Source organism: Rhinopithecus roxellana, chromosome 15, assembly GCF_007565055.1.
Source record: "Rhinopithecus roxellana isolate Shanxi Qingling chromosome 15, ASM756505v1, whole genome shotgun sequence".
Taxonomy (NCBI): domain Eukaryota; kingdom Metazoa; phylum Chordata; class Mammalia; order Primates; family Cercopithecidae; genus Rhinopithecus; species Rhinopithecus roxellana.
Window position 1 is genome coordinate 18,496,610 of NC_044563.1, and position 13,350 is coordinate 18,509,959.

The window sequence follows — 13,350 nt, forward strand, 5'->3', positions numbered from 1 at the left end:
CACTTGAACTCCAAGGAGGAGAGGAAGAGAAAGAAACTAACAACTCTTGGGTTCTAGTGAAGACAATATGGGAATTATTTTTTGTGGGGAAGTCTCTAGATGAAAGTAACCAATGAGCAGTATTTACAATAAAGTCACAGACCTCAGAAGACATTTAGGGGAACAGAGATCTGAGAAGCAGAGAAGCACATCAGTGTCCCCCTAAGCAATGGGAGAGTGAAAAGTAAAAAGTCTGGGACAACTCATGAAAATACCCGTATCTTAGGGTGCAAGCAAAGTAAGAAGCACCAGTGGAAGCTTAAGAGTGATCAATGGAGAATCAAGAACATTGGGTAACTGTTCACTGACACGAGAGACAGCCTGGTCTAGTGGGCAAAATATAAAAAGACCTTTACCATTAAACTTGTACTTCAGGTCCAACATTGATTACTATTTGTCCTCAATCTCTCTCAGCTGGGTCTCATGTTTAAAATGGGGGCAATTGCCTACGACCAGGCACCCTTGTAAAGCTTTGGTGAAGATGGAAAACTAAAACAGATGCAAACACACTTGGAAAAAATGTTGATAATCCATTCCCCGACTGACTCTGAGAATGACCTGCAATAAGTCTACTAGCTCTCAAACTTTATAGTGTGCATGAAAAACATGCTGGACACTTGTTAGACTAGAGTCTAGGGGGTCCTATTCTAGCATAAAAACATCTGAATTTTTAAGTTTCAGGTGACTTTTATGCAGTGGTCCATGGTCCAGATTTAACGGGATACTGAATGACTCCAATATCTTAAAAGATTAGAAAGCAGGCTGAGAAGAATGCTGTGTCAATGCTGGGTTGAACACCAGGCAGTGGCAAAACACAAGTGTTACAATGAAAGATAATTTGAGCAACAGTCTTGTTTCTAAGGATCATAAATCCTGGGACATGGAAATATCCTTATTATGTATTAAATCTTTACGACGATATTCACTGTAATTTCACCTGTTACTGCTAAAGTAAAATTTTAGTAGTAAAGAATTCTCATAAAAAGACATTTCAATTACTGTAATTTTGGAGACTATAGAGGAGACATAAGATCCATTTCAAAAGAGTAAGACAGGCCAGGTGCTGAGGCAGCAGGATAGCTTGAGCCCAGGAGTTTAAGACCAGCCTGGGCAACACAGGGAGACCTCATATCTACAAAAAATTTAAAAATCAGCCAGGTGGTGGTGCATGCCTGTGGTCCCAGTCACTTGGGAAGCTGAGGTGAGAGGACTGCTCGAGCCCAGGACATTGAGGCTACAGTGAACTGTGACTGTGCCACTGCACTCCAGTCTGGGCAACAAAGCAAGACCCTATTTCAAAAACAAAGAGAGAAACAGCTAACTTTGAACCCTGCCCCCCAACTATTCCACAAAGAACTGTTTGGTATCTACTATTATCCACACCTGTTACATCTAATCCCAGGGTACACTGATTTGTACATGGAGGCCTAACCTCAAAGACTTGCATTAACACCTGTTATCTAGAGAATATTCTACCACTTAATATTCTTGGCTTTGAATAACCTAAAGCTCATTTGCTGGAGGTTTCAAAACACTCTGAAGCCTGGTTACAGTGACTGAAATCAGGGGTTGGAAATGTGTCCTTCTATACAAAGTCCAGAATTCAGGTTCCCAGCAGCTACAACTCAGGGCTAGGTTAGCATTTTGGCTGCGTACAACAGCAGTTCTTGGACAGTACTGCAAGCCAACAAGGTTTCTTGTTCTCACAATTTATTTGGGCAAACTGCCGATCAAGATTGATTCAGTTTTGCTTTTTTTGGAGGGTGAAGGACAATTTGATGTTCCTAAAATCATGTGCTGAGCTGCATTTTCAATGAGACTTGGCGGGGTGGGGATCAAGGTCCAGGATTACACATTGTATGTTAATACAGAATGTTGTAGACGATACTAAACACACTGACTGTAGCTACCAGTCTCCTCTGTGATATGAGACTAAGAATCTAATAATTTAAAATAATAAAACACTTCCTTCCCAAAAGATTATTTGAAATTGCATGTCCAACCCAAAGCAACAATGCTATAGTTTAAAAAAAAATACCTTGGAATCTATCATACAGGAAAACACTACAGTTTAAAGGAATTGGAACTGGCACACTTGAGCTGATGCTGCTGGTCATATATCAAGTGCACCTTTATGTAAATAACTTAAAGCCTTGAGGAAATAAGCAGTAATGAGACTGACTCAGACTACAATTGAAAATAACAGCATGAGAAAATTCAGGTTGTTTTGGCTTCCTTTCCCATTTTTTTCTTCCCTTTCTTAAAAAAAGGAATCAATTTCATCAAATAAAGAAACAGCCCAGTTCCTCTGCTTATGATAAAAATTAAGACAACAAAAATACTTACACGGGACTGGAATTCAAAGAGCAATGATCCACCATCATTTCTGGAAGGAAATCCAACTTAAACGCAGCCATCACCTCACTCTCCCCTTCAGAAGCCAATGATATTAACTTGCTGCACTTGTCTGATCCACAAATACACACAGCTTTAGCTTCCTGGGCCCCACAAAAAACACAAAGTGGAAACAGGAGCTCAGGGAAACCAGCAATAAGTGCCACAGAAAGAGGCAGGACTGGGGAAGGGGTAGGGAAAGGGAGTATTGGATTAAAATGGGGATGTGACCATGTGAAGGGAGGCTCAGCCCAGCACACAATGAAAGTGCTGATGCGCCAGGCTTGTTTTGTGCGATTTTCCCTGGCGAAGCAGTACTAAGTGCACTGTCAGATAAATAGAATGTCAGATCCATGAAGATAGCAGTGGCTAACAGAGCAGAAGAAACACAAACTTGTTTCACATCCTCCAAACTCCTCCCTGCAAACCAGTTTTTAAGGTCCCCCAAAGCCTGAAACTAACTGAAGCAAGAAAAGGCTCACCGAAGAAGTGGGTTGTTAGCCTTGCTTTTAAACTTACGTTTCCATGTGCCAAAGACAGCAATGAGCACAGTACTTAGGTCCAAACTAACCTCAGAACAGTCACATAAAGAGGAATGATAAGACCATCAGAAGCAGGCCAGAGGCAAGCTGGTTGAATAAACTGGCCACCAGAAACTTACCACTCACGTACAACTGCCTACAGTGGATCAACCTGACTTTTTTTTTTCTTGATATTTTCAAAAAAGCATCAATTTCTCAACTGACCTTGCTTTCTTGATGATGTCCTCTTTAATGGTTAGACTAAGGTGTGCTCCTCATCTAGGTGAAAAACTTCAAAAATCCTTTGTTCAGCAACACTCATTAGATGGCACACAGAAATTTTCTTTACTAACTCTGAAGCTTAATTTGCCAGAAAATAAAAATGGAATAGTAATATTCTGCCTCTTACTAGCATACTAGGAAATAATGTATTTTCAGTTCTCTGTTGTCCTTTCTAAAGAAACAAAGAACAAAAGCCACTATAGTGATAATAATGAAATAGAACTAGGGCCTATCAGGGACAACACTCAAACATGTAAGGGAAAAACCAAGGAATGAAGTCTCTTCATTGTCATTTTCCTCCTTTAAACTGTTGCTGGCCGGGTGTGGTGGCTCAAGCCTGTAATCCCAGCACTTTGGGAGGCCGAGACGGGCGGATCACGAGGTCAGGAGATCGAGACCATCCTGGCTAACACGGTGAAACCCCGTCTCTACTAAAAAAAAAAAATACAAAAAACTAGCCGGGCGAGGGGCGAGGTGGCGGGCGCCTGTAGTCCCAGCTACTCCGGAGGCTGAGGCAGGAGAACGGCGTAAACCCGGGAGGCGGAGCTTGCAGTAAGCTGAGATCCGGCCACTGCACTCCAGCCCGGGCGACAGAGCGAGACTCCGTCTCAAAAAAATAATAATAATAAAAATAAAAAAAAATAAACTGTTGCTAAAACCAAGACTAGTGAGTACACACATAAAAATTCTATTATGGGTGAGCAGTAGAGATGGATATACTTAGCAGTCAAGGCAGATGTGTGCTCCCGTTCTCAATTTAGCTCCACATCCCCCCAAACAACAAATGGTGGCATTTCAATATTTAGGCAGTGACTCTAAAATGTTATCTCTGAAGGCTCCCAAATTTCACAGGCTTTCTTTCCATTTTTATCATTATAGTTGCCTTACCTCAAAGATTTCACTTCACCCAAGCTCAGTTCACAACACAGGGAACTTTGAAAAAAAGAAGTTATGTTCAGCCTGCAAAGAAGTAAAATGAATGAACTCCTAAACACACAGTTAACGTTCTTTTTAAAAAAAAAAAAAGGCACAATGGCATAGGCCTAAAAGTTCTAATCTGTGTAACAATGGCTGACATCTGTCTGCATCTGACCCAGGAAGGTGAAAACTGTCTCTTCTGTCCATGTCCAGACGTCACCATCCAAAATCTAGAACTGTAACAGCAACTTACTGCTTTTTCTATTTTTGCCAGAGACTCGCTCATCTGATTTACTACTATAGAGGCCGAAGTGGCAGGAGCTCTCTTCCACCCTATTAAAGCAGCAAAAACAAGCTGCAAGTGAGAGGAGACTGTGTAACTGACACACAGTATACAGTTTACCCAGCCATGCCTGTCAGACAGAAGATGGTAACCCTAGCTGGGACTGGTTAGATTACTGGTTATATTTGTCCTAGTTTTCCCTAGGTACACTGGAACTGATGGCATCCCTCTTCCTATAGAAAGCTGCCTGGACCAAAGAATAACTCTGATGGCCGGGCGCGGTGGCTCAAGCCTGTAATCAGCACTTGCGGCGGGCGGATCCGAGGTGGCTCAAGCCATCCTGTAACCAGGAAACATCTCTACTAAAAAAAAAAAACTGGCCGATGGCTCAGAGTATCGCAGACTTTGGACGGAGATGGGGGATCACAAGGTCAGGAGATCGAGACCATCCTGGCTAACACCGTGAAACCCCGTCTCTACTAAAAAAATACAAAAAACTGGCCGGGCGCGGTGGCTCAAGCCTGTAATCCCAGCACTTTGGGAGGCCGAGATGGGCGGATCACAAGGTCAGGAGATCGAGACCATCCTGGCTAACACGGTGAAACCCCGTCTCTACTAAAAATACAAAAACTAGCCGGGCGAGGTGGCGGGCGCCTGTAGTCCCAGCTACTCAGGAGGCTGAGGCGGGAGAATGGCGCAAACCCAGGAGGTGGAGGTTGCAGTGAGCTGAGATCCGCCACTGCACTCCAGTCCGGGGCGACAGAGCGAGACTCCGCCTCAAAAAAAAAAAAAAAAAAAATACAAAAACTAGCCGGGCGAGGTGGCGGGCGCCTGTAGTCCCAGCTACTAGGGAGGCTGAGGCAGGAGAATGGCGTAAACCCGGGAGGTGGAGCTTGCAGTGAGCTGAGATCCGGCCACTGCACTCCAGCCTGGGCGACAGAGTGAGACTCCGTCTCAAAAAAAAAAAAAAAAAAAGAAAAAAAGAATAACTCTGAGTCGACAACCAAATTACATCTTTTAGTGCAAGAATTCCTTTAAAAAGACATTCCAGGCTTTAAAAAGGCTGAGCAACATCAGCTCACAGTGGTTCACGTCTGTAATCAATCTCAACACTGTGGGAGGCCAAGGCAGGTGGATCACCTGAGGTCGGAAGTTCAAGGCCAGCCTGGCCAACACAGTGAAACTCCATCTCTACTTAAAAAAATACAAAAAAAAAAAAAAAAAAAAAAAACTAGCTGGGCGAGGTGGCACACGCCTGTAAACCCAGCTACTCGGGAGGCTAAGGCAGGAGAATAGCTTGAACCCAGGAGGCGGAGGTTGTGGTGAGCCAAGATCACACCACAGCACTCCAGCCTGGGCGACAGAGTAAGACTCTGTCTCCCTCATCAAAAAAAAAAAAAAAAAAAAAAAAAAAAAAAAAAAAAAAATCATTTAAAAAGGATTCAATAAGTTTCAAGGAACTTACTGGTTATTGTGTTTTTAATATTTACTAAAAACATGAAATCTAATTGTATCTCCAGTTCAAATCAGAATCATATCTGTAACAGAGTACTTAAATGGAGACATTATTGAGTTGCCAGGCACTGCCCAATGTATGAAAGGATGTGTTCTCCTTAAAATAGTTTTCACTAAGCCAAGGGCTGGGAAACATGATTTAGAGTAATGTCTTAAAATCATTTTTTCCCAGTCATTGAACTTTCGTTCAAAGGAAGTCTCTAGAGGCCCAATTTATAAAGTAGTTGAAAATAGAAAGTAGGGCCCATAAATTCTGTGCTTATACTGTTATTAAAGTCCATTTTATGATTTATAAAGCAACATTGCTTTAAAAACCCACAAGATGGAAATGTTATTACATGAAAGAGGGCACTTCTTTTTAGACAGGTCACAAAAGTTATCTCAGTATAATTAAATTCAACATGCTCTGGGAAAAGAGCACAGAAATTAATCACAAGTCAATTTTAGAAAGAGGTTATGAAGTTAAGTGATAAATTATGGGAATACAAAAATGCAAATATTAAGGGAAATTTAAAAGTAGAAAAGAAAGTTATTCACAAAAAACTGCCGTGTGTGTGTGTGTGTGTGTGTGTGTGTTTAAATGTCTTAATTCGTCTGGGCACGGTGGCTCAAGCCTGTAATCCCAGCACTTTAGGAGGCCAAGGCAGGCGGATCACGAGGTCAGGAGATCAAGACCATCCTGGCTAACACGGTGAAACCCCGTCTCTACTAAAAATACAAAAAATTAGCTGGGCGTGGTGACACATGCCTGTAATCCCAGCTACTCAGGAGGCTGAGGCAGGAGAATCACTTGAACCTGGGAGGCAGAGGTTGCAGTGAGCTGAGATTGCACCACTGCACTCCAGCCTGGGCGACAGAATGAGACTCTGTCTCTAAATAAATAAATAAATAAATAAATAAATAAATAAATAAAAATCAGATAGACATTCCAGCCTTTTCCCACAAAGGAAGCATTAGAAATACAGAGGTGATGGGAGGGGTTATAACCAAGGGTCTGCTGCAAAAGAAGGCCTTAACTTTCCCTCAGCCTCTTTTTATCACCTGTTCCTTTCACTCTGAATGTACTTTCATGGTTTCCTCTTCTCTCCCTGGTTGTCCGTCTGTCTGTTTTCTCTGACTTGAACACTCTCTACTTTTTTTGTTTTTTGAGACGGAGTCTCACTCTGTCGCCCAGGCTGGAGTGCAGTGGCCGGATCTCAGCTCACTGCAAGCTCCGCCTCCCAGGTTTACGCATTCTCCTGCCTCAGCCTCCCGAGTAACTGGGACTACAGGCGCCCGCCACCTCGCCCGACTCATTTTTTGTATTTTTAGTAGAGACAGGGTTTCACGGTGTTAGCCAGGATGGTCTCGATCTCCTGACCTCGTGATCCACCCGTCTCGGCCTCCCAAAGTGCTGGTATTACAGGCTTGAGCCACTGCGCCCGGCCCCATTCTCTACTATTTAAAAGAGCAACAATTCAAAGCCCGATTAAGTGAAGGTAGGAGCAATCAGCCTGCTGTAACATTAAGAACCCAAATCATTAAAAATGATCAATATAGGTAAGAAAAACACTCAACAGAACAGCATTCATTGCATTTAGGATATAGGCATAGTATAAACTTAACAGGAAGATGTAAAACTGGATTAGAAAAGAGAAAGGCTAGCAATCACAGTATGTTTTGCCAAAAGGATGAAAAAGCCAACAAAAGCAGTTAAGCAAAAAAGCCTAGGTAGCTTATGCAAATGTCTACCAGGGAGTTCTACAACAGGTGAACAGATTTTACACTTCCACCCCAATATCTAAGTATGTTTGAAAGGGCAATAAAGTGAAGTCTAGTTATATAAGCACAGAGGAGATTAGAAACTACTACTGAAAAGGGAATCAAAGTAATTAAAAGTCACCATCAATCTATACAAGGGAGTTCAAATTGCAAAAATCTAGGGAATGGTCACAACCTCAGACTGCTGCTAGGTGGACTGGGTATTTTACCCCCGAGTTTCTGGCAGTGAGATGATATAAGAGATTAAAAAAGTAAGCAACTGATACTTGAAAATAACCAACTATAGTAACTTAAATTTTTACACAGTACCTTCTTGGACCTAAATTTCATTTCTTAAATTGAGTATTTATAATATAATTGACCATCCTGGCTAACACGGTGAAACTCCGTCTCCACTAAAAATACAAAAATGAGCCCGGCGCGGTGACGGCGCCTGTGGTCCCAGCTACTCGGGAGGCTGAGGCAGGAGAATGGTGCGAACCCGGGAGGCGGAGCTTGCAGTGAGTGGAGATCGCACCACTCACTCTAGCCTGGGCGACAGAGCGAGACTCTGTCTCACCAAAAAAAAAAAAAAAAAAAAAAAAAAAAAATTAGTGGGTCTCCTGAGCTCCCAACCAACTACCTTGCACAGGTAAAATATGCTGACACAAATTGGTAATTATTTCTGTGGTAATTATATTTCACTTGGTGGAAAATGTCTGTTATTGTTACAAAATGTTACAGTTAAGAATAATTTATGGGCCAGGAACACAGGCTCATGCCTATAATCCCAACACTTTGGGAGGCCAAGGTGGGCAGACTGCTCAAGCCCGGGAGTTTGAGACTCGTCTGGGCAACAAAGCAGGACCGACCTCTACAAAAAAATACAAAACATTAGCTGAGTGTGGTGGTACACACTGTAGTCTCAGTTACTCAGGAGGCTGAGGCATGAGGAGTGACTGGGCCCAGGAGGTCAATGCTGCAGTGAGCCAAGATTGAGTCACTGCACTCCAGCCTGGGCAATAGAACAAGACCCTGTCTCAAAAACAAACAAACAAACAAAGCTAAGTTTTCCATAAGAATCTAGACAATGTAAAAATTTCTGCATGGTGGGAAGGGGGGTTAAAGAAGAAAGAGAAATATTGTAAAAAGAATTTTTCTGGCTGGGCACAGTGGGAAACACCTTTAATCCCAGCACTTTGGAAGGCCAAGGCAGGAGCATCGTTTGAGCTCAGGCAAGACTAGCCTGGGCAACATGGTGCCATCTCTACAAAAAAATACAAAAAATAGTGAGGCATGATGGTGCCCACCTGTAGTCCCAGCTACTTGTGAGGCTGAAGTGGGAGGATCACCTGAGCCCAGGAAGGTCAAGGCTGCAGTGAGACTTGCTCGCACCACTACACTCCAGCACGGGCAATACAGTAAGACCCTGCCTTACAAAACAAAATAAATAAAACATAAAAAGTCTCCATTTCAGGCTGGGCGTGGTGGCTCATGCCTATAATCCCAGCACTTTGGGAGGCCGAGGTGGGCGGATCACCTAAGGTCAGGAGTTCTAAACCAGTTTGGCCAACATGGTGAAACCCCATCTCTACTAAAAATACAAAAATTAGCTGGATGTGGTGGCGGGTGCCTGTAGTCCCAGCTACTTGGGAGGCTGAGCCAGGAGAATTGCTTGAACCCAGGAGGCGGAGGTTGCAGTGAGCCAACACCACGCCATTGCACTCCAGCCTGAGCAACAGAATGACACTCCATCACACACACACAAAAAAATTTCCATTTCAAATCTAAAATCACCGTACCAAAAAAAGCACCACGTTTAATAATTTGTTGTGTGCAAGTTGCTTTGCCTGTAAAATTATCACATATGGTATACTGAAAGGATATGACAAAAACATCACCATTTTGAGAACTAAAAAGTTTTCCGTTTCCTCCCCCTATCCTTAATCACAGAAAGACTCTGTACTCAGCACTAGTATAGCCTCAGAGCCTTCCTTGGAGTATCTGTCAGTAACCCTGACCCAACAAAGTCCTGTCAAATTGTGACCACCCTTTCAATCAAGTCATACTTTCAGATCCCACACTAGTTCTGGAACTTAAGTGCATTTCTTAGTTGGTAACAATATACTGTAAGTTTATACTTTATTTAAGCTCCAGTGCTGATTTAAAAACCAGTATGTTAGGCCAGGGGCGGTGGCTCACACCTGTAATCCCAGCACTTTGGGAGGCCAAGGCAGGCAGATCACGAGGTCAGGAGATGGAGACCATCCTGGCTAACACGGTGAAACCCCTTCTCTACTAAAAAAATACAAAAAAATTAGCCAGGCGTGGTGGCAGGTGCCTGTAGTACCAGTTACTCGGGAGGCTGAGGCAGGAGAATGGTGTGAACCCGGAAGGTGGAGCTTGCAGTGAGCCGAGATCATGCCACCGCACTTCAGCCTGAGTGACAGAGTGAGGCTCTGTCTCAAAAAGAAAATAAAAATAAAAAAATTAGTATGTTAGCCAGGCACAGTGGCTCACACCTGTAATCCCAGTACTTTGGGAGGCCGAGGCCAGCAGATCACCTGAGGTCAGGAGTTTGAGACCAGCCTGGCCAACATGATGAAACTCCGTCTCTACTAAAAATACAAAAATTAGCCAGGCGCAGTAGCAGGCACCTGTAATCCCAGCTACTCGGGAGGCTGAGGCACGAGAATCACCTGAACCCAGGAGGCAGAGGCTACAGTGAGCTGAGATCGCGCCACTGCACTCCAGCCTGGGTGACAAGAGTGAAACTCCATCCACCACCCCCCCCCCAAAAAAAATCAGTATGTTGAATAAATTCTGGTTCAAGAAAGGTATTATTGTCTGTATGGAACCTACTAAGTTCTGTCCTCATCTCTGTTCCAGTGGTGTCCAATCTTTAGTCTTCCTTGTGCCACACTGGAAGAAGAATTGTCTTGGGCCACAAATAAAATACACTAATGATAGCCGATGAGTCAAAAAAAAAAAATTGCAGGCTGGGCGTGGTGGCTCACGCCTGTAATCCCAGCACTTTGGGAGGCCAAGGAGGGTGGATCACGAGGTCAAGAGATAGAGACCATCCTGGCTAACACGGTGAAACCCTGTCTCTACTAAAAGTACAAAACATTAGCCAGGCATGGTGGCGCATGCCTATAGTCCCAGCTACTCGGGAGGCTGAGCCAGGAGAATCGCTTGAACCTGGGAGGCGGAGGGGTTGCAGTGAGCCAAGATTGTGCCACTGCTCTCCAGCCTGGGTGACAGAGCAAGACTCTGGCTCAAAAAAAAAAACCTCATGTTTTAAGAAAGTTCATAAATTTGTGTTAGGCTATATTCAAAGTCGTCCTGGGATACATGCAGCCCACAGGCCGCGGGTTGGACAAGTCTGGTGTAGAGTATTCCTCCCAGCTCCCTCCAACATATACACGTTTACCCCAACAGCTGTAAGAACTAGGCAGTAGCTAGTTTTAGTGGGAGATAAGCCTGCCTTAGAAAATAGCTAAGGAGAAAGAGTTGGAAAAGAGGGCAAAAAAATATTTCTAGCTTCCCAGAGACATACATTTTGCAAATGTTATCCCATAATGTAGAAAAGAAGCCATCACCTTTCTGAAAGCAACTTTTTCATATCTGCATAGCAGGCCTCATGCAAGAAGGTTAAAAAGATAGCCATGGAGCACACCCATTCAGTAGTTAGCCCATACCTGTAGCTTTACACTTCCCTCTCTGGACTATGTCTTCACTCTAAAAAACCAAGGAAAGAAAAATAAGTGGGCCATGCCTAGACATCTCTCATGACTTGAGATATATAGCCTCTTTCCAAAGAAAAGCCCCTTTGTCACCATGGCAGAAGATAAAAATACAGAAGTACTCCTCCTGCACCCTTTTTATTTAATACCTTAAAGATAAGTTGCATTTAATATCTCAAGGCTAATTTTAAAACACCATCAACTTAAACGATGGGGGAAGTAAAATACTAAAAGGCTTAAAAGAGTCTTGCCCTAAAATGTCATAACAAATAGCAAAACAATGACTAGAATTTATGAGGTTGAATTTCAATACATCTAGGTCACCAAAACAATCATTTTTAACATCTGCTTTTGGATGGGAGACTAAGAAAAGCTAACGGCTGTATAATTATTTTAGCAATTAAGGATCATGTTATTAATGTGGAGAGACCACACTATTTCCCCAAAGCAACCTTCCTGAATACATAGGTGCCGGGCATGAAACCCTACAAAAGCAACCAAGTTCCTGCCACCGTAAATGCATCTTGGTGGCTCTAGTGCGGCGGTGAACCACTGAAACCAAAAAAAAATCAGAAGATGGGGAAGTTAATTGAAGGTAAAAGCAAACAGAGGAACCACAAAACCAATTGGTTTTATTTTTAAACATTATCAAACAATCTTGCAAGTAAAGACTGATTATATAAAACTGCCCAAATTCCTACGAACTTCCACGTACAACTCCTGCCAGCTGTATTTCTATCTGGCTCTCATTACAGACAATAAACTATTCAAAGTCACCAAGGACAATGTCTACATTGGAAAGTACAAGAATTCTGAAAGACAAAGCCAGACCCAGAACTAACTAGTAAGACACTGCCTATCCTCCCTGAAGACAGAGACATTTCTTAACTGGCATAAAATAGGTGCTAAGTATTAACTTTTCACACAGACTTAATTAGTTTCCAATTTTGCTAATAAAGTAGTGATGTGTTCCAATAATTTTAAGGGCAAAGCTTAAACTAATTTTTTAAAAAAGAATTTCCTAAAAGCATTTATTTGCACCTGTCTACACCATCAAAAGTTATCAAGAAAAAAGGAACTTCCATTTACTAAGTTCACAAACTTCATTCAATCCTTTATCATTATGACCATTTAAGGTGAGGACTACCCTAAGGATTCAGATGCTAAGGAAGATAAACTGCCCATGGCTTCTTGGTAGATCTGTCTCTCTAGAGAAATGTGACCATAATTCAGGAGGTACCAACTTTTACTGAGATAGTGTGTCCTGAGAAGGCTCTGTAGTGGTTATCACAGATGGTGGACAGCAAGTTAAATTTCTACTTGTTAAAGAGTTCTTCTGGAAGACGTAAAGAGCAAAGAAAAGGCCAGGGAATCACACTTCCCTCCAAATTTTATGTGAAACACAGTTTGAAAAACAGTGTTATTATGTGATTGGTTTTCACAGGCATCACTTCTACCCTCTGAGACCAGACTCAGACTGCAAACTAGTCAGGGAATCTCCAAGATAAAGAGAGCAAAAGGGAGACCTGGAGTTGTTAAGGAAGATCAATACACGAAAGGGTAAGGGACAGGTATCTTAAGTCCAGAGAACACAGCAGCCCTTAGGGGGCTATGAACATTTTAACTGCCAGTCCAACAGAAAGACCAAAAAAAAAATGAATTTAAGAAACAAAACAAACAAACAAAAAACTCCACATAAACAGGGTATCATCCTACTCCTAAGCCACTGAAAGACTTTTTAAAGGAAACCTCAAACACACACACACACACACAAATAAATAAATAAAAAACACTGTAATCTTCCACACAGGATCCTCTCACTTGGAGAAAGGCAAATGAATAAATAGTCCAATACACAAAAAAGGTTGTTTGTTCTGGCCGGGCGCGGTGGCTCACGCCTGTAATCCCAGCA

The 13,350-nt window shown here is 42.6% G+C and overlaps 1 protein-coding gene across 16 annotated transcripts in view; it reads right to left on the reverse strand.

Moving 5' to 3' along the window:
- CELF1 (CUGBP Elav-like family member 1) overlaps positions 1-13,350 on the reverse strand; it is a 97,653-nt gene that overhangs the window by 34,444 nt on the left and 49,859 nt on the right. For 7 of the 16 annotated variants that reach the window (XM_030918305.1, XM_030918309.1, XM_030918308.1 and 4 more), the window contains exon 2: positions 2,386-2,537. The exons of 1 other annotated variant lie outside the window; for it this stretch is intronic. In XM_030918305.1, the coding sequence (XP_030774165.1) occupies positions 2,386-2,456 (71 nt within the window). In that variant the 5' untranslated portion in view covers positions 2,457-2,537. Of the gene's footprint in view, positions 1-2,385; positions 2,538-4,124; positions 4,197-11,393; positions 11,434-13,350 lie in introns of those variants that run through there. 8 more of the 16 variants (XM_030918313.1, XM_030918310.1, XM_030918311.1 and 5 more) reach the window with 6 other exon arrangements.